The 21340-nt window shown below is 49.4% G+C and overlaps 1 protein-coding gene across 1 annotated transcript in view; it reads right to left on the reverse strand.

Moving 5' to 3' along the window:
* Window positions 1-21340, reverse strand: part of SFXN5 (sideroflexin 5) — a 135324-nt gene that overhangs the window by 39389 nt on the left and 74595 nt on the right. The window contains exons 10-12 of the mRNA XM_061552992.1: window positions 11747-11837; window positions 9505-9620; window positions 3571-3656 (exon numbers count right to left, since the gene is read on the reverse strand). Of these exons, the coding sequence (XP_061408976.1) occupies window positions 3571-3656; window positions 9505-9620; window positions 11747-11837 (293 nt within the window). The remainder of the gene's footprint in view (window positions 1-3570; window positions 3657-9504; window positions 9621-11746; window positions 11838-21340) is intronic.

Raw genomic sequence — 21340 nt, forward strand, 5'->3', positions numbered from 1 at the left:
TCCACAATGGCCAAATCCCACATTTCAGCCACTACACCAAGCAATTGAAAAGCCCACTACACCAAGCAAAATGAATCAACAAATTAAGAAAAAGGCACGAAAAAATCGCACTAACAAAGACAAAAGCACCTCGCGCGTCCCACACCCTTTGCTCGCCGAAACTGCCCAGCTCTCGTGGATCACGGGGAACACGGCAACATCAGCAGCAACAACAACAACAAACAACAACAAACAACAACAACAGCGGCGCTCGCGCTCAACAACGACACAAGTCCCTGCTTATTGGGAACTGGCGTCTAAATCCTATTTTCAAAATGACATCAGCCGCTTTCTTCTCTCGTGGGCAACCGCACAGTGGGAGAGGGGGCTGGGCGGTTGTGGGGCGCGGGGAGGGGAGGGGGAGGTCTGAAATCCGGTACCGGGAGTGGAGAGCGGCGAGTCAGTCCTGCCGTTGTGGGGTTTGTGGATTTTAGGAATTGCGTTGCATCGCGGCTGAGAGCCGCGGTGTCGTCGCGGTTGTTGGAGAAAGGTTCCGCGCGCCCGACCACTCTCGCACTCGCGCGGACCCAAAAACGGACTCAATCCCCCCCATTATACTTCATTAGTTGTTATGTCTCAGCCCTTTAATTAAGAAATAACATTTTCACCTTCGATATATTTGCACTGCGGCTCATGCGTGACCGCAGGTGTGTCCTCTCGGCCCAGCCGAAGGGGCCCAAAACATTCCACTTTTTTTTTTTGCGCCCGTACTGTTTTGATTGTATAAACTTGAGCCCGACGCTTGTGTAAACATCCCCAAAGAACCTCCTTAGTGTTTGTTAACGTCCAGAGAAGTGCAATGTATATTTTAGTAGCTAACTAGAAAAGTGTATTTTAAACGCCGCCTTTTTATGCCTTGTTAATCATGGTTTCATAAAAAAAAAATAGAGCCTTGCTCAAAATAGACGGAGAGCACTGATCGCTATAAATAAGCCCTGTGCTTGGAGAGGACTTGTACACACAGCAGTGCGCGTACGCACACGTTGTGTGCACGTTGTGTGCACACGACGTGTTTCTGCAAGTAATGAGGAATTGCACGGCCAGCCGCTGAAACACTCGTCTCTCACAAGCTCGAAGACCACACTCGCGCCGCAGTCCACCCACGCGGCCTCGAACTTCCCAAGCGCTCCGTTACAATTAAAAACCCCACGGCGTGTTGGGCAAAGCATGCGTGCGTGCGCGCGCGACAATTGGTTACTCGTGTCAACGCGTTTTCATACGGAGCTGAGCAATTGGATTCTCAACCCGCTGCAAAACACTCGTCCGGCAGCTCTCAACGGGGCTAACACTCGCCACTGCCGCCGCCACTGCAGCCCACACACGCATCCTCAATTTTTCCCTAAACCGAAGCGCTCCAACACAAACAAAACGCGTGGTAAATCTGCAGAGCGCCTCGCCCGAGTTTCTGAGGACAGGCCCTAAGCCGTTGCGAATACCTTTGCCGATCGTCGGTAGAACTTGACGTTTGTGCTGATTAGCGGGGACAACATTAATCGAGCGAGCGACACATGTGTAGCTTGACAGATGACTTAATGACCCGCCACAGGGGTTAAGCTGTGTGACTCCTGCTTGACGGGTAAAGGATTTAACGCCATGCATATGGAGTTGGGTCATCGAGTGTTTGCGTGTGTGTTTAGTGCGTGTATCTGTGTGCGCGTGCGCCTACACGAGTGTGCACGTACATATATGTTCGTGTGCATGTATGTAGTGACGCACTTCGCAGACAATAATGGGAGGCGCTCTGTTTACACATTCCTGCGGAGGGAGCTGGTAGGAACGTTGGGTTGCTCGGTCAATGGCCAGGGTCAACGGCGGCGTGGTGTATTCCGCAAATATGCCCGACTGTGAGGGCGGGCACAAGCCGGCGTGAGTAGGTTAAACGTTGAGTTTTATAAGGGCACCACGGGGTGACCAGCCCCTCCCCACCCAGCCCCACCACTTCCACCCAGCCCCACCCTCGCCACCCAGCCCCTCCCCACCCAGCCCCACCCTCCCCACCCAGACCCTCCCCACCCTCCCCACCCAGACCCTCCCCACCCTCCCCGCCCCTCCCCTTCCCTCCCCACCCAGCCCCTCCCTCCCCACCCAGCCCCTCCCTGCATGACGGACACAATAATCCCCTGTGGGCTGGTGTAACCAGGAGGTTCCTACCAGTATTAAAGCCTTACACAGGCACAGGGAACACGATACTCAGGCCAGGGCAGCAACAGGCTGCCTGACCCACAACGCTGCAGACGTGAAGATGTTAAGGTGCACTCGTCCACGCCAGGTGTAATGCAAATATAGTTTGCGTTCATTTTCTTTTCCTAAAGATGTTTTTTTATGTTTATTTGTGGGACACCTTGCTAGCAGCCAAAGTACATTTTAAATTATTTGACTAATAATCCAAAACATTACTTCATGTAATACATAGCATAATAAAATGTGTTTTTATGTTCATAGTAAAAACATTGTTGTCTGTATAATTAAGCATTAGAAATAAAGGCTTTACTGTTAATGAGTACAGCAAGTTGGCTACTGAGGAACGGTCTCTTAATGTATTAGGAATAATCCCTTCTTTCGATGAGTTTTTTTTCATGAGCTCCAGAAACACACAGAGAGGAAATGTAATTGGCGATACACCCCAAGAAGGACCGTCAATGAGACCGAGTAGGGCTTTCCTGCACAGATAAATATCTAATTATGATGATTATTTTAGATTGTAGTCTGCCACAGTAGGGGCACGACCATTTATTCACCCAATCAAACCAACGTGATTCAGTCTCAGATCTGGAATTTAGCTAAATTCAGTAAAAAAAAACACGAACTTAATAAAACGGGTTTCATTTTTAAGCAGCTATTGGTGACTGACCTGAGATCATCAACTCTCAACTCAGTTTAACCATGGGTGGCCAAAACCCAGATTCAAACTCAGAACCTGGGTAGTTGCTGGCTCCTTATCCCTGTGATTCCCCGATCCAACCCGGACGCTTTTGAGACAACTGAAACCTTTTCAACCTTTCATCACAATCGCACTTCCTACCAGAAGGGAAAATCAAAGTGAATTCTCAATGAGTGAGCGAGCGAGTTGGCGAGCAAGTGAACTATGAGCGAGCGAGTTGGTAAGCGAGTGGTAGGCCTCGGCAAGGTAAGGTAAAAGGTAAAAACAACGAGCCTACCTTTACCCTACCTTTTACCCTTACCCCATAAAAATTACCCGAATGACAAGGTAATTACTGGGATACTACACATTAAAAAGGTTTATAACAGCTAAATGCTAGGTAGAGCGCTTCATTCATATAGAATACTCTCGATGATTCCAATTTTAAATGGAGGCCACGGACTGCGCCACAGAGCGGTAAACAAGGTATTTACCGGGTAATTCTTCCACGCTACATTTACCCTACCCTTTACCTTACCCCTTGGCATGTCGACACCTTTACCCTTTAACTTTACCCTTTTACCCGGTAAAAAGGGTCAATTACCTTACCTTGCCGAGGCCTAGCGAGTGGGCGAGAACGCGAATTATGAGCGAGTGCGCGTTGCCCTCACCTCTCCAGCATCGCCATGATGAGGGGGGGCAGCACCAGGATGGGCATGGGCAGCACGATGCGCGTCACCGCCGTCTCCGCCAGCGCCTGGAACGGAGCGAGCGCGGCCGCCGTGCGGGGCGAGACAAACAAACACGGTTGTGGGACAAACGCGTGCCGCGTGCCCACTCTCACCGGGGAGAGTGCCGGCTAGGTAGGTGTGTGACCCGGGCAGAGCAGACTCGGCTCGTGTTGCCACGGCGGTCCTGATGGGGTTGGGCCCGCAACGAGCGGGGTTGCCACTTGAGCCTGCGGAGCTGCGCGCAGGTTGGAGCTTCAGGCTTGGGCTCACGTGGTATTTTATTAGAGGCGACTGATTTCCAAAACGCATAGGTTTTCGGCATCACGGCAACACATCTCAATTCCGCAGTTCGTGTAAGATACATGTATTCAGACTTGCCTTCCCATAAAATCGAATTTTTTAAATTAAAACGGTCTGTTTACTTTTCCTGTATTTTTAGGGACTACTTACTTTTCTTATGCTATTCATTGCGCTCGGTTGCACTTTATTTTGTGTGCGGTTACAATTGACTTTGCTCATCCGGTGTTCCTACTCCGTTGTAATGTAATGTGCACCAATGCCCACTTTATTAAGGGCGTAAAATGAAGATTGACTGATTGATTGACATCTCCCTTGGTGGCCAGACAACCAGAATAAATGCCCAAACTTCCCACAAACAACAACAACAACAACAAATGACACACGGGGCGCCCTTCAATGGATCTGAGCGCGTGCACGACCGTCGACGTCGATCTGAACGCAAGTTTTTACGGAGGCGGCGTCCCCAGCGTCTCGTGAGAGGGAGGAGTGGAGGGGCTTGAGCGATGAGTGCGAAGGAGGACAGGGAGCAACTCCCCGGCGACTCGTGGAAGGTGGGGAGAAGGCGGCACGAGAGATGTGTGGGAGGGACAGGGAAGCGGCTCTCAGAAACTCGACAGAGTAAAGCCACATGCTAGGATCCGAATCGGATGACAGGGTGGGGGAGGCGGTGTAAGCCTCCGAATTTTACTCTCGGGTGAGCGTACGTAGTAAGCGTCAATAGGCTCAAAATATCAAGCGAGGGAAGTCGAATGATGAACGGTGCATTTTATATATAAAAAAGTGTGAACGCACTATTTCAATGAACAACTTACAGAAGAGCCTCAATAATGGCTGTGAGGTAGCAGGGAGATGGCAGCACAACAACGGATTGTATCCAACTGCGCAGAGCTTTGAGTTATCAACCTTGCATGGATCACAAATCATTTTTCTGGTGTCTTCCCACCTTCGACCAAAACACCGGTACATGGCACCGGCCAAGCATCACGATGCAGGACCCTCCAGCGAACGAGTCTTCAGACTCAACAAAGTTTGCTTGGCTAAAGGGGGCGGTGGTGCAGTGGTTAGCACGCTGCGCTAAACCACTTCCATGTCTAACATTTCTGACACAATGCTGTAACCACAAACTTATAACTGGGAAACAACGCGAGACCTCGGCCGACAGGTTACAAATTGATTCGCGAGGCCCCGAAAATTAGTTCATGCCAGCCATCGTTTAACAATTGCTTACGGGCGGGCGAATCGCAAGCCCCCCTCCGCGCCGCTTGTAAACAGCCTGCATTGCGCCGCCGCGCGGTTTCGTTTACGCCTTGCAAACACATTTTTGGGGACTAATTTGACAATGCAAATTCCGTGCCAGGTCACAGTTTTGCATTGACGCTCTTGAAAAGCATCGCGCGCCATTTGCACCATCAGTTATCCAAGTAAAGTGCGTAAATTAAATGACGACGTGGTAACAGCCTGGGACACGAGTTTACAGCTTCTGATTAAGTCTCCTCGTCAGTGTTTTACATGCAGGTGTCAACGCAGCTGGAAGCATCTGCACGCAGGAGGCCGATTTTCAAAGCTGGCTTGCACCGTGGATAATATATATAGACAAAAATAACCATTTACTGATCAGAAACGTGAAAATTTTACAAAAGTTGGAAAATGCACAAAGGTAGCAGAGGAGTTGAGCCGGCACTGCCGAGACTCTGGGTTAGAATCCAGGTTTCAACCACCTACAGTACAAGAATCAAACCGGGTTCTCAAGTTTGTAGCAAGTTGAGGATGTCAGCCCAGTCACCAATGACCATCATCGTAAATCTGATTCTGTAATGGCGCCGAGAATTAAAAACAATACGTGTTGGACAACAGCACGTGGGTTAGAGAATAAACACGAGTGTATGACTACATGCGGTGCAAAAGAAGTGCAACATACATACATGCATACAATTTAGTTATCATGGATACTGTTCATTCAAGTGGGATTTGGGCAAGAAACGCCAATGCAAGGGATGATGGACGATGGGCAAGACTGATGGCGGAATGGCAGCGAAAGTGCAAAGGAGGGAATGTGCCTGGGTGGGTACAACTGCAGAGATGGAGCAATGAGATCAGCTCCGTGTATAGCAAGCGGGATGGACTGGTAGCATCACGGGACTTTGAGGGAATGGCGATGGTGTGGGAATCCTTTCATCTAGCAGCGGATAACACAATCGCTGCAGGTGATGAGCGATCGATGAGCGCCGGTTATTTAAAGTTGCTCGACGGAGAAAGAAATAATTTAGAACGCGCGCAGACGCACACGCACACCTCTGCAGTTTAGTCTGGGGAAGGAAATGTGCAAGGCATTCGAGGCTCACGTGCCACCGGATTCGAAACGGCTTCTGGGGCCCGGGCAACGCGTTCGGGTGTTTGACGAGAGCGGTTATTTGCTGCCGCTGTTTTCGCAACGACAGAGGCCACGCGCGCGCGTGAACACTCATTTGTGCACACGTTCGCATCCTCGCAAAGGGCCTTACAGGAAAGACTCTCTCGCAAAGTAGATTAACGAGGAAACGCGGCGACGTACGAGCCCGCCACGGGCTGTGTGAAAAAAAACACAACAGTGTGAACATCAGATGTATTTAGGGCTCGTTTACATCCACACGAGCCTATTTCGTCACTCCATCTCCATGATGGATCCTTATTCCTAGGTGCGTTACCTCCTTCGGCCGTCACTCTTGTCGTGGTTCAAAATCGACGTGTGTATACTTACGAATCCCTCCCCTCTAGTTGAAACCAATTCTAACACTTTGGCTAAATGATAAGAAACTGATCAGGGAATAAATGTGCGTGCAGGCTGAAAATAAATAAAGGATAGCAATGAATAACAAAATATGAGACGCACCAAAAAATGTGATTTCCAGAGAAAACATATGGTTTCAACTATAAACCATTTTAATTTTACCAGAATGCAGCACAAATGATAGCTCAACTAAGTGTCTTATCGTGGTGGAAATTATAGCGGTCAAATGCTTGAAACGCATGTTGATTCTAAATGTTGGGTGGAAAAACCAGAGGACCTGGAGAAAAATACACGTGACCACGAGGGGAAGATGCAAACTCTAAACGCACAGGCATCGTCAGGGTCGGGATCGAACCCAAGACCCTCCTGCACACCAGGCGAGATAGTTAATATCTCGCCACTGTGGCACCATAACACCTAAACGCAAGCTGAATTCATTGTTCCAACTGCAGTGGACGTCCTTTCGGGCGTGTTCCTTCCTGTTGGTCATCACTCCGTCGCTCGGCTCAACCAGTGCCCCACCATCGGCTCAACCACCGTCACGCGGGATTGGTGACGTCACGCGGGATTGGTGACGTCACGTGGGATTGGTGGTGTCACGTGGGATTGGTGGTGTCACGCGGGATTGGTGGTGTCACGTGAGATTGGTGACGTCACGTGGGATTGGTGGTGTCACGTGGGATTGGTGGCGTCACGTGGGATTGGTGACGTCACGTGGAATTGGTGACGTCACGCGGGCTTGGTGGTGTAACGTGGGATTGGTGACGTCACGTGGGGTTGGTGGTGTCACGTGGGATTGGTGGTGTCACATGAGATTGGTGATGTCACGTGGGGGTTGGTGACGTCACGCGGGATTGGTGGTGTCACGTGAGATTGGTGACGTCACGTGGGATTGGTGGTGTCACGTGGGATTGGTGGCGTCACGTGGGATTGGTGACGTCACGTGGAATTGGTGACGTCACGCGGGATTGGTGGTGTCACGTGGGATTGGTGACGTCACGTGGGGTTGGTGGTGTCACATGAGATTGGTGACGTCACGTGGGGTTGGTGGTGTCACATGAGATTGGTGGTGTCACGTGGGATTGGTGACGTCACGTGGGGGTTGGTGGCGTCACGCGGGATTGGTGGTGTCACGTGGGATTGGTGACGGTCACGCGGGCGGGATTGATGGTGTCACGGGACGTGGAAGGCACGATGGGTACGACCGATCGTTTGGCCACTATTGTGGCATTTTCTGCCATGGAACAGCTCGTTGTGTGAATTGTTACACAGCCATTCCGTGTCGGTTCAGTTGGAGGAGTAGCTTTACTATTTGAGTTCAGGGTTAGGTCAGGGTCAGCGTTGGGATTTGCATCCCAATTGCCCTTTATCCATCGAGTAAAGCCTCACTCGAGCCTTAAGTATGTACGTTTGAATCCAACCGTACTAATCGGACATGCCAGTCCCGCCTGTGGTAGTGCGCGTTGGTGTCTAAATCTTTTGTATTCTTTTTGTTTTAATTTTGATTCATATGTTGCATTTTCTGATTTAATGTGAACGATAAGACACAAATTTGCCCGTTTTATCATTGAAAATAGATACATTTAAAAATATCACTGTCCTGGTCACAAAAGTTTGTGGGGAATAACAGCCATTTTTTGTACTTTTAAAGCATAAGCAATTACGAAATAACACTTACTACCCAGGAACAAAAATTGTGTTACATAGTGTTATTTGTTCGTATTAGGCATAGCATTAGGGTTGGCAATAAGGTAATGGTTAGCGATAGCATAAAGGTCAGAGTTAGAGGCTGGTTTTGGGTTCGTATCGGGGTTATTGTTCGTGTGGGACTAGATAAACGCTTATTATCAGCCTTGGCGTAAAGATTAGTTTTAGGATTAAGGCTAAGGGGGTTATAGGGTTCGCATTGGGAGTTAAATTGAGGATTAGTGTTGGCATTAGGGTTGGGGTTAAGGTTGTGATGAGGATTACCGTGGTCACTATGGTGAAATGTTACCAACACAGCACGAGACACTGCTGGCATGGATGACACCACCACCATTTTACAGGCAGCGGGGGAAGGGGGGGGGCTAAATGATGCCTTGACTTGCTGGGGTGGTGGTGGGGGGAGGGGCTGTGGGTGGGGTTGAGAGGCAAGTGGGGTTACTGTGGTTGGTGGTGGTTGATTGGGAGCCTGTGACAGCCAGGTTGAGGGTAGCTGCTGCTCTGCTGACGGCCGTGTGACGCGCACGTGTGTGCGTGTGACGCGCATGTGTGTGCCAGAAGTGCCAACTGATACAGCACGGGGCACAGCTGGTGCATCTGTCAGTCATCTCGGTCAGTCAACCCATGGCACCTGGGTCTGTTCCGTGACCTCCTTCCAGCGATCCTTTCGACATTGCACGTGGCCTTAAAGTGGACATACCCTGGCACAAGCGCCGTGGTGACATCACCGCCACTTTGTGGCAAATAGCGGTTTTTGTTGTGTGTGCGAGTGTGTAGGGGGGAGTGGTAGTGTAGTGGTTAGCGCACTGCGCTACGAACCCAGCAACCCGAGTTTGATTCCTGCTCAAGGCCAATATCAGTGACAATTATCTGACACGGTCCTGAGCCTCCACCTCGGTCGACTCAGCTTCACATGAGTAACTGGTGTGATGTGTAAACATTGCCACTCGGGAGACAACGGTGGTCGGGCGTGGTGCTGGGCACCCACTTTTTCCGGCCTTCATAAGTGCTCACTAACAGCACTTGCCCCAACAGTCTGCGAAGGCTATATGGAGAGGGGTGGGATTTTTGTCTTTGTGTGTGTGTGGGCGTCCCACACTCACGTGCTTCGCTGCTGTCCGCGAGGTCCCCACGACGCGGCCGTGCTCATCCACGACGTCCACCCCCTCCTGCAGCTCGTTGTGCCGCATCAGCAGAACGTTGCACACGTTGGCGGTGGCTGTTGGGTTTCCGCATGCGAGGGGGGACGCTTTAGGACCGGGTCGCGCCCTGGCACGTTTCTTTTTAGGGTAAATCGTTTCTGGTCAATCGTGGCCGGCAATATTTGTCGGCGCCGTTTTCGGACGCTTTGACAAATTTGCTCGCGCAAAATCGGGCAAATGTGACCGCTGCCACCAGGGCCGGATGAAGGCACGGGGCTTTAGGAGCTGTAAAAATAAATTCTATTTTTCTTAACTTTGTTTTCCTTTTGAAAATATTACTGGGGGCCTCACAGTACCTGTAGACCAGGGGCCTACACAATCTTAATCCGCCCCTGGCTGCCACCACTCGTGGGTGACTGGGATGGCAATGTCGAATCAGATCACAGAGATCACGTGGCTGCCCGGGGGTGCTCTGTGGGCCAATCAATGTTCAGCGAATGCTCTTTTCAATAAATGATGTCTTCATCGTCTAGACACGACTCCGTCACTCAATACCACGGATGCCCCCCCGTCCCACTAGGAATTAAAATCAGTGTTCTCATTTGTACAGTTTTGATGACTACATTTGCTTACATGTGAATTAACATTTCATTTGCATAAATCATATCTCACACACAAAATTCCATGCTTGAATCATGAGCCTAAAAAAAACTTAGGGGAGGGCCAGAACCAGTTGAAATATTCATCATCGATGTTGGCCATGAGTAGGAATTGACTCATGGCACAGTATGCTAACCACTGCACTACCGCTCCCCGTTCGATAGGAACGCACGCACGCAAACACAAAGATACTCCAGGAGCATACGCCGAGTAACTGAAGACTCTAGGAACGGCTGTGGCTAGCGAACTAAAGACGTTTGAGGTGACACAGAAACACGCGGTGACATCTTAAGGGGGTGAAATGAAATAATCCACGAAAAAAAAGACCCCGTTATTTATTTATTCATCTCTGTCCACCGCCCTCGCCCATGAACAAGGCCTCGTCACGCGAGGCAAGGGCAGAGCAGCTCATTAACCTTTAACGGGCCTGGTCTAAAGCCGATAATGAGGACGTTAATAGAAGTTTTAAGTCCTTATGCGCTTAATAATTAAACTGCCCTAGCTCGCTCGCAAATCTCCCTGGAAGCCTTTAATTGCCGCGCAACTCACGAGTCCTCCATTAATTAACGCCGCGCCAAAACTGAATAAGCTACCGAGTCTGGCGGCTATATGATACATTTATTTTAGAGAGCTCATTATAAAACCTTGGGTTGTTTTCTTTCTGCTCCGCAATGTTGGTGATTTTCTCAACTTTTTCTTTCAATTGTATTATTTTGCGACCACTTTTTTTTTTCGTGTGGAGGAATTTCTGCAATAGTTCTGCCTAATGCAAGTGCTGCTCACTGTTAATGAGTCTTCGCACTTTTTGGTCGCTAGATTTCCCATGAAACACCTAGCGACGATAATGCAGCTTAATCGAATGAAACAATGCATTTGTTAAAGTTGAGAAACTTTGTTTTCAAATAGAGAATAGTTTATCTTTCACGATCACCTTTATCACGGAGATTCAGGCGTTTTCACAGTCGCCTCCTGATTACAATTGGCCGTGATCGGACACAGTCTGTCACGTGCACCCGAACTCAACTTAATCTTCATTCCATTTTTCAAAAATAACTTTTTTGTAAAAAATGTTTAGACATGCGCGTTCCTTTTTTTCAAACTCAAAGAACAATTTTGCAAGAAACATATATATAATCGTATCCATCCCATACATTTGACAAAACAACGTGGATCCAAACAAACGACACTTATTTGAATCAAATATTTTGGCTCGCACGCACATGTCAGTGGCATTAGCCTCTCCCCCGAACAACAACAGCAACAAGCACCAGAAAGAAATGCCAATGTTGACACCGACGATGTCACCTGTTCAAGGTTTTTAACAGAAACAAGGGCTGTAAAATAAAAGTGAAATTCAAAACAGCGGAATGTGGAAGGGGTGGATGCAGAGCGTCATGTAAGGTGTGTGTGTGGTGTTGCGGTTGGGAAAGGAGAGGGTGGGGTGGTTTGGGGGGGGGTAGTAGTGGGGGGGGGGGGGGTAGAAGTGGCGGGGGGGTATTAGTGGGGGGGGGGTGTGCGGTCGTTGTGGGTGTGGGAACTTTACCCACGGCAGGGAAGGGAATGAGGCGCTGGATGAGGAGACGGGTGGCCGGGCTGAAGCCGCTGGCTCTCTGAATGAAGACGTTTAGTCCCACCTGCCGATTGCACACGAGCACATCACACAAGACAACACCAAGTTCCCCCGTGTAGCCTATTAACAGGCTGCTGGAGCAAATGCTGCTAAGCGAGCACCTATGAAGGCCGGAAACCACGCCCGACCGCCTTTGTCTCCCCAGTGGCGATGTTTTTACACACCGCACGACCCGGAAAAGGCCCAGGACAGGTTCAGGTAATCTTCACCGGTGTTGGTCGTGAGCGGCAATCGAACTCGGGTCGCCGGGTTCGTAGCGCAGGGCGCTAAACGCGACACCACCGCTCCCCACACAACCACACATCCCGCACAACCACACACGCACGTAGACACATGCACGCACAGACACTATGCTTACACATGCTGTCTAATGTGTATCGGGGTAAAGCCGTGTAAGTGCAAACTTTAAAAAGTGACAAAACATAAGGATTTTTTTTTACTTAAAACAAAACGTAAGCGATTACTTCAGGCAAACAGCATGTATAGTACGTCGACCTATTTGATAAGGGAGAAACGCTCATGAGATACCCATGGTATCGGACACACGAACACTTTTTTTTTACTGCGCTGTGGTTTTGATGCTGCATTCCATTTCACGTATTCGTCAAACCTAATTGAATCCACTTACAAGTCATATTTTCTAAAACCTTTAAAATTATACCCAATTAGTGTTCAGTATTTTTTGTCACAGTTTTCCTAATCTCTGAAACTGCTGCCAGATTATCAAAGTATGTTGTAAAGTAATTCTACCTGTATGTCGACTCAATTCCCTCTTGGGCCTGGACAATTATGCCCACAATTTCTTCTCGTGAGGAAACGACAACAACAAAAAACTACGGATGGGCACATTTCTCTCCATTTTGTCAGCGTCTTGAGATTCACACGCGATTCGACAATTTGTAAAACTAAATTGGAGTGAATGTCAAACGTCATGGCTTGAAATTTGCCAAATTTGACAACGTCTCACCATTAAGGCTGCACAACATGGACATCAAGGGCCTTTTTATTTACATTTCGTTTCCCGAGAAGCTATTTTGTTCAACGGAGCAGTGTCCCTTTTGGCCAAAGAGCTGAAAGGCCGAATGCTTACGAGACGATCGATTTATTTGCACCCACAAAAATAAGTTAGGTAATTTTTTCGTAATTTATCCCCATTTTCCATATGTTCTAATGTATCTCTTTAAGCCAGATACGAGGTGTGCAGTCCAACGGTGCAAGTAACATGCCGACTGGATGGACAGAAAGCTCTTGCGATGTCGAGAACGAGACGTCACCCCAATAGACGGATCCGTCAGCTGGCTGCTGTTCTATTCACGTGAGCTGTGACCGGGAATCGAGCTTAGGTCGCGGGCTTCGTAGCACAGTGCATGAACCAAATTCACCGCCCCAGTTAACAAGGATGTGTATTTTAAAACTCATAATCAACGTTTTTGGGTTTAGATCGCGTTATTTATAAATGTGTCGTAACCCTCCACCACCCGACACGGCCAATCAGTAAAAAAGTGTCACGTTGACAAAAGACAAATAGTTCACTGCTTTCGCCCACCGGTGTGTTGAAGCGTGAAACCACAACATTTACAATTTGAGTAGTACGACGTTTCGCTGGAAATTGCATCCAGCATCATCGGGCAATTCGCCAGAATGGCGAGGCTCTGCTCTGTCTAACATTTATTGGGCACAACTTGTTCTGGTGATATACAATTGGAAATGTTTCTGAACTCTAGTTGTGTATACTGTGTTTATCGTACACAAAGACAAAGATCCCCCATGTAGCCTAAACAGACAAATCGAGGCAAGTGCTGTTAGCGAGTAGCACACCTATGGCATACAAAGGGGGTGGGTGGCCAACACCACGCCCGGCCGCCTTTGTATCCCGAGTGGAGATGTTTGCACATCGCACCAGGTACTCATTTGAGGCTGAGTCGACCTAGGAGAGGCCCAGGACCGGTTCAGATAATCGTCACTGGTGTTAGCCGTGAGCGTGAATTGAACCGGGGCCTACAGGTTCGTAGCGCAGCGCGCTAACCGCTACACTACTGCTCCCCACTTACAGACGCACACAAAAACAAACGCACTCAAACGCAGGTGTGCATTCAGAGACCCCGTTCACGAATCGTGTTTATTGTACCTCAAGCCTGCTTGCTGACACTCTTTGTGCAACCACATAGCAGGATCATTAACAAACTTGAGAGCAGTCTATTTTCTACGGAGGCTCACCAATTTAGGCATAATTATACAAATTTAATCATTACTGCTGCAGATAGCGGCCTGAAGTAATTTTAAAAGTTGGTCAATATGACATAATTAATGCACAATTGTCTGCATATCTCCCCTCTCATTTAGAGTGTTTTTTTATACAATAGCATATATAATTTTGTATTATAATGCAACACTTGCAAAAGGAAACTTCAACTCTATTGTAAAAATGCAAGCTATAATCGCGTTTAAACGCTCCACTTTAGTTTCGTGCAATTCAAATTGTAAAGCGATATCTCGTTAAGAGTTTTAAAATAATATAAAAAAGCGGGACAGAAATACACACCGGATTTCCACTTTAACTGCGAAACAGCAATTTTAGTTCAAGGAATAAAATAAAATATTTCAGAGCGTTTTAATTAAAAGCATATTTTAATAAAAAAAATATTAATAAAAATAATAATAAAAAACACACAAGATAATATTAGAGATGGTTGGTAGGGTACAATTATATTTTTAATAACTTTTTTTTGCAGAAAAGTCAACAGTACAATTAAGGCGCGACAAATCGGCAATTGTGGCACTGCTGAGGAAGGGGAAAAAAACGTGTTCTCGACAATTGCAGACGTGATAAAAAAAATCTAATTAGCGTTACGCATATGCAGCCAACCTATGAGAGCCACATTCTATCATTTGAAAAATTCTCAACAGTCAACTAAATAACTGCTTTGTGCCGAGTTAGGCAAGAGTGGACAACAACTGTTCCGGCTTACGATAAATTGACACGTTGCAACTTTGGATGAGCGTATATTTTTTTTACACTAATTTTTCCACTCGGAATGCCAAAATGAACTTTCATTTATGAGTTTCTAAAAAGTCGCCAGTCCCAATCACCCATGTCACGGAGTACAGCCATAAGCCAGTGATGAAAATTCCACATTTCTCTGGCAGTGACCGTTTCTTCAAACAGGGCAATTATTGACTTCTGCCAGGGCTTTGAACTCACGACATCACAAAGAGAAAACGCATTTTCTACGACTATGACACACACCTCTTAGTTGACCGCGGTGGACTGGAGGTGAGATGTGTATCACAACCGCGCGGTCAAACTTGTCAACCTGAGTTCAATTCCCGAACTCGGGGGGGGGAAGTGCAGGCAGAGTTGGGGGAGGGGGGGATTGCCACACCCTATTGCCTTGGGTCCTGGGACTCTGTCGGCCAGAGGCCAGATTACAAGCGCCCGGCACTGCGGCGCTCCGGGACAAGTTGGACACATCAAAGGGACACACTCCTGGGGCTCGAGCCTGGGCTCACTGCTGCGCGGGGACAAACGCGTTAAGTAATATTACACCCCGGGCGACCCTCGAAAAGCCGGCAAATCTGCGCAAAGAGAGTGAATAGCAAACAAGCAAAAAGGGGATTAGACCACATAGCCCACATCACCTTCCACTCTACCGAGTCCTCCCCCACCACTACCACCACCACCCTCCGCCCTCCTTTTCAAACCTCCACGACCTCCCCACCCGAACTTACAACCCGCAATAAGTCGCCCTCCTGATCTAACGTCCGGTGTCACTGCCCCCCCCCCGACCCTGCATCTCCAATACGCCAACCCACACTGACCAGCATGGTGAAGTATGGTCATATATGCAAAACGAAGCCCACCCTGCCCCCTTTACCAAAAAGTGTCAGAAGGCCTTATTGCAATCGAAGTGACCAAGAATGGTAAATTATCAAATGATTCTTAATGCTACTGTTAAACCCGCATTCTACGAATGATGAAACGTTCCAGAAAGTAAGAAGCACTCCAAACTAAAGTTGTACAAATCTAGTCTAACAAACAGAAGACAAAGATCCCCCATATAGCCTTAACAAACTGTTGAGGCAAGTGCTGTTCGCGAGCACCTATGAAGGCGGGAATGGTAAACGAGGGGGTGTGTGGCCAGCACCACGCCTAGCCGCCTTTGTCTCCCTCGTAGCGATGTTTTTATGCAATGCTGTAGGCACTCATTTGAGGCTGAGTCGATCTAGGGAAGGCCCAGGACCAGTTTAGATAATCGTCACTGGTGTTGGCTATGAGCGGGAATCGAACCCGGGTTGCCAGGTTCGTAGCGCAGCGTGCTAACCGCTACATTAACGCTCCTCACACACACACGCACACACGCACACACGCACACACTGACTTTAGATACACACACATGGAGTTACACACACATATCAATGTACACACACACAGCGACTCTCACACACACACACACACATAGACTTACACATCGACTCACACACACACACACACACATGGACTCACACACACAACCACATTAAAATAGAATTAACCTTAAGCGTTGTGTACTTTGATTGAAATCGCTAAATAAAGTACTTGACGGATGGGAAAAAGGAATCACGCTTGCTCACCGCAGGGTTTACAGCGTTGTATCTGGCAAAAAATGTAGACATACACCCCACGTCTTCTTGTTTCTTTCGGTAAAGTCACGTAGAAGGGAAGTAATAAAATAATAAAAATAAAACATAATAAAACAATTCTCACGACGTTTCGGCTACAACGCAAGCAGCCGTCTTCAGGTGACGGCTGCTTGCGTTGTAGCCGAAACGTCGTGAGAATTGTTTTATTATGTTTTATTTTTATTATTTTATTACTTCCCTTCTACGTGACTTTACCGAAAGAAACAAGAAGATGAATCCCTGCAGTCACGAAAGCTTTAAATCGAAATTCATACACCCCACGGTTTGGGAGCCAAATCCTTCGCAAGCGTGCGTCCACACACAGACAGACAAAGAATGACGTTTATAGGTTAGAAGATGACGCACTCCCAACTTTTGCTTTAGAACACTGGGGGGAAATGCGGTTTTATCCACTTTCCAAACTCAGAAGCAGAATCTTTATTTATCCTGGAGAAATCCGATGACCTACAAAGCTCTTTTCCACAGATGCCCAGAAGGGGTGGGGGTCAGAGAGATACAACAACAAACAATACGAAAAACGATAAGATTTCAAAGTATAGGAAAATGTAAGCAAATCACTAAAATACAAAAATAAACTACTGTATTTTTGTTTTACCAGGTACAGCTCAATGAGCTACGAGTTCTTTTTCAAAAGCAAACTGGCCGGAAATTATAGTACAACAGAGTGGATTTTGTGGAAATGTATTTAGAGTAGCCCAATAATCATCTGGTGTTGTCTTGCAAACTGTCAGCTCGCATGAGATGCCCCTTGTAACTCGTGGATGCGTTGCACCCTCGAGTCGCGGATTGTAACCCTTAGCCCTATAACGGAATCGTTCCAACTGCTGGACGAAGGGTGGTTTTAACGAGTGGGAAAATGTGCTCCGTTCTTCTTTTCGAACCCCGACAAGCCAAAAACGGCGAGCTTCCTTTCTATCTACGCTTACAGGCCCGGAGGGTGAGGAGAGCACGTGGAGATGAGTCGCATTCGGAAGAGAGATCGGGTGCAAATATACGGGACGGGGATTAATTACAATTAAAGACGAAATAAATAAATTGTCCACAGACATAATAACTGAATGCATACTGCAACAACCATGAAATGTAAGACCGCAAATCAATTTAAAAATGCAATAGGCGTTTGGTGGATAGACTCTAGTTTCTGGCATTAATCTGCGAAGAAATAATTGCGTTCATGATAGCCAAATACATTTAATTTGCCGAATGAAATTTGATCGAAATTGCAAGAGATGAAAGATGCAAGGGTGCACACAACGTCGTTTCGAGGCAGGGTTGTGCGCTGCACCGGATCACCCCAACAAGGCCACCGCTATCACCCCAACCACCTCACCAGCCCTGCACAACAACGCCACTGCACTCGCCCCAACCATCGCTGCACAAACTTCCTCCTCGCCCCCCCCCCCCCCCAAAACAACATGCCCCCTAACCCAACCCCCGCAGCTACCCAGGCCGTCCACGCTGTGGTCGGTCGCGTTAACGCCCAATTACCAGCTGAGTGGCACCGTGTCAGAGACGAGGCGGGGGACCCCATCCGCACTCGCTCAATCCGCTCTGACGGGGGGAGGGCACCTTCACGCTTCCGCAGGGGGGGGGGGGGAGCGCTGCTTTAGCGACTTAGCGGAGCGCTGGCCCCAAAGAAACGGCCCTGGTGCTCGGGGTGAATGCGCAGTGCTGCGTGCGCTTTCCTGTGCGTGTGTCCGTTTGCAGTGCGTGTGTTTGGGAGAAGTATTGTCGCGGTTATCGCACTGCGCTACGAACCTGCTCACGGCCAACACCAGTGACGATTAACTGAACCGGTCCTGGGCCTCCCCCTAGGTCGACTCAGCCTCAAATGAGCACCAGGCACGGTGTGCAAACGTCGCCACTGTGGACACAAAGGCGACCCGGCGTGGTGATGGCCAACCATCCCCTACGTGTGCTGCAGCGGCCTTTATAGGTGCTCGGGTAACAGCACTTGCCCCAACAGTCTGTTAAGTCTATACGGGGGTTCCTTGTCTTTGTGTGTGTGTGTTTGGAAGCGTATGCAAATGCATCTTTATGCAGTGAGCGGTAGCATAGTGGTTAGCGCGATGCTCTACGAATCCGGCGACTCGAGTTCCATTCCTGCTCACGGCCAACACCACGGACACAGTTACCTAAACCGGTCCTCAGCCTAGAGAGAGAGTCGAGTGAGGCTTTCTGGGGCAAAACAAACGTCATTATTGAGGTTAGCGAGCTTGGGCAGGACGCGTAACTAGAAGGGATGACGGCCGACGGGAACGTGCACGGGCGGCAGTCCAATGTCGAGATGTAGCACAGAAAGAGCAGCTGTAGATGTGTCATTCTGGTTGTACCACGTGTTATTTGGCACGATGCTCGATGGAATATTCAGACTCCGAAGAAGCTGCCAGCGCACGGAGCGTAACGTCGGACATCGTGCCCTGAAAGTCCACCAACACGCGCCACGACCCTGAACACCCCCACGGCTGCAGCGCCGGACGAATTGGCTGCAGCCGCAGGACAGCCGGAGACGGCAGCTTCTGGGGAGACCTCCATCCAGCAGTGGGCTGACTCTCACGGATCACGACGACGATCGATGTCGGACGGAGAACACGCGAGTGATTTCGCACGGGGAGCTCGTTAGCCATCGGGAACCGCATGCCGCCCGCCGCTCACCACGAGCCCCCTACCCCCCCGCCCCCCCCCCCCCCCGGTTCACGCCTCCCCACCACCCCCTGGGCTGTCCCCATTGAGAGAGGCACTGCCTCAAGCAGGGAGGCTCCTACTCGCACAAAATTGACGCAGCCGAACACAGGGGAGGGGGCGGAGGGGGGGGGAGTTAATCGGGGCAGGATTCCCAGCCACGCTTGACCGCCTGTTCAGTGTGCGATTTTCGGATCGGCTCGGCTCGTCAGTGGAGGGGGGCGGTGGCGAGGTGGGGGAAATAGGGGGGGCGGGCGGGCGGGCAGGCGGGCGAGCAAGCCTTCTGGTGCTGGGGAGAGGGGGAGAGCGTTGTGCGATAGGGGTCACAGTGGTAAGTGGCAGAATTCAGCTCACAAGATCCGACCTTAAACGGCTCTCGACGACGCTATCCGATGCGCCAGGCGCGCGCGCAGGTGTGGGCCGAGGCGAAAAAGCCGTGTCCACGGGCTCCGTGTGCCGAGACGCACCGAACGCTCTCCCTCGACCGTGCACGCTCTCGCCTCCACAGCACAGGGGCACATTTTCAGCCGCGTCTGTCCAGATAGGTAAAACGCGATACGCACCACATTCAATTCAGGATACCTCTCACTGTGGCAACTGCCCGATGAACTTGGCAACCGCTGGGCCAAGGCCGGCATGTGGTTGGAACCATTGGAGCATGTTTACTGTATTTCCCACCTGTATTCTAGAGCAAAAGTTGTCGGCGAGTCTCGTAATGTGTTCAGTTTGTGTGTGTGCATGTGTGTGCATGTGTGTGTGAATGTGGGGAGCGGTAGTGTAGCGGTTAGCGCGCTGCGCTACGAATCTGGCGACCCGAGTTCGATTCCCGCTCACGGCAAACACCAGTGACGATTTTCTGAACCGGTCATGGGCCTCTCCTAGGTCGACTCAGCCTCAAATGAGTACTTGGTGCGGTGTGTAAATATCGCCGCTAGGGAGACAAAGGCGGTCGGGCGTGGTGCTGGCCACCCACTCCCTTGTGTACCGTTCCGGCCTTCATAGGTGCTCGCTAACAGCACTTGCCCCTACAGTCTGCTAAGGCTATACGGGAGATCTTTGTTTTGTGCATGTGCGTGGGGAGCGGCAGTTCACCGATTAGCATATTGCGCTACGAACCCAGCGACCCAAGTTCGATTCCCAGTCAAGGCCAATAACAGTGACGATGATCTGAACAGGTCTTGTTTCTTTCCTAGGTCGACTGTAAAAACATCGCCACTGGGGAGACAAAGGCGGCTGGGTGTGGTGCTGGCCACCCCACCCCCTCGTGTGCCGTGCCGGTCTTCATAGGTGCTCGCTAACAGCCCTTGCCCCAACAGTCTGTCCAGGCTATGCCATACGGGAGATCTTTGTATGTGTGTGCATGTGACCAGATCTGTATAACTCTCTTGACACCGGGCCACAGTGTTTGGGTTGTGGGGTCACGTACAAACGACTCTGGGCAACCAGCGGCCCCGGAAAAGATTTCCAACACCTGGGACACCACCACATCCAGGATACCACTGTGGCCGTGGCTACGAGTAAACGTCACTTGGCAGATGTCGTCTTTGCCAAAGAGGCCGAGATTAAGAACATGAGCCGGGTAAACAGCACGTTTGACCCCGTTTCGTTTGTGACACGTCTAGCCTTGCCTCGGGACAGCACTCAACAGTGAGTGACTCAACCCGAAAGCATCAAACCACTTTACTCCAAGAGCACAGAGACAAATACACCCCGTGTAGCCTTTCACGAACAATGGGGCAAGTGCTGTGAAGAAAGCACCTACGAAGGCCGGCACGGCACACAAGGGAGGGACACGGGTGGTTAACACCATGCTCGCCCACCTTTTTGTTTTCCCAGTGCTGATGTTTACACAATGCACCAGGTACTAGTGAAAGGCTGAGTTGACCGAGAAGGGGGTCCAGGAATAGGTTCAAACACTGCTTTTCACTGATGTTGGCCATAGTTAAAAATTGAAACCAGGTTTGCTGGGTTTGCGGCGCAGTGAGCTTAATCATTACAGTACAGCACATTTTGCAAAAGCACAGACACACACACACGGACACATACAATAAAACAAGTACATACTCAAACAGACATACCCATCGACAATTACACTCAGACACGCAGTAGTGTAATTTTACAAATGTGGTTCGTGAACGTTAACAC

The sequence above is a fragment of the Lethenteron reissneri genome, chromosome 17 (assembly GCF_015708825.2).
Source record: "Lethenteron reissneri isolate LAM-NWPU_2019-01 chromosome 17, ASM1570882v1, whole genome shotgun sequence".
Lineage (NCBI taxonomy): Eukaryota > Metazoa > Chordata > Hyperoartia > Petromyzontiformes > Petromyzontidae > Lethenteron > Lethenteron reissneri.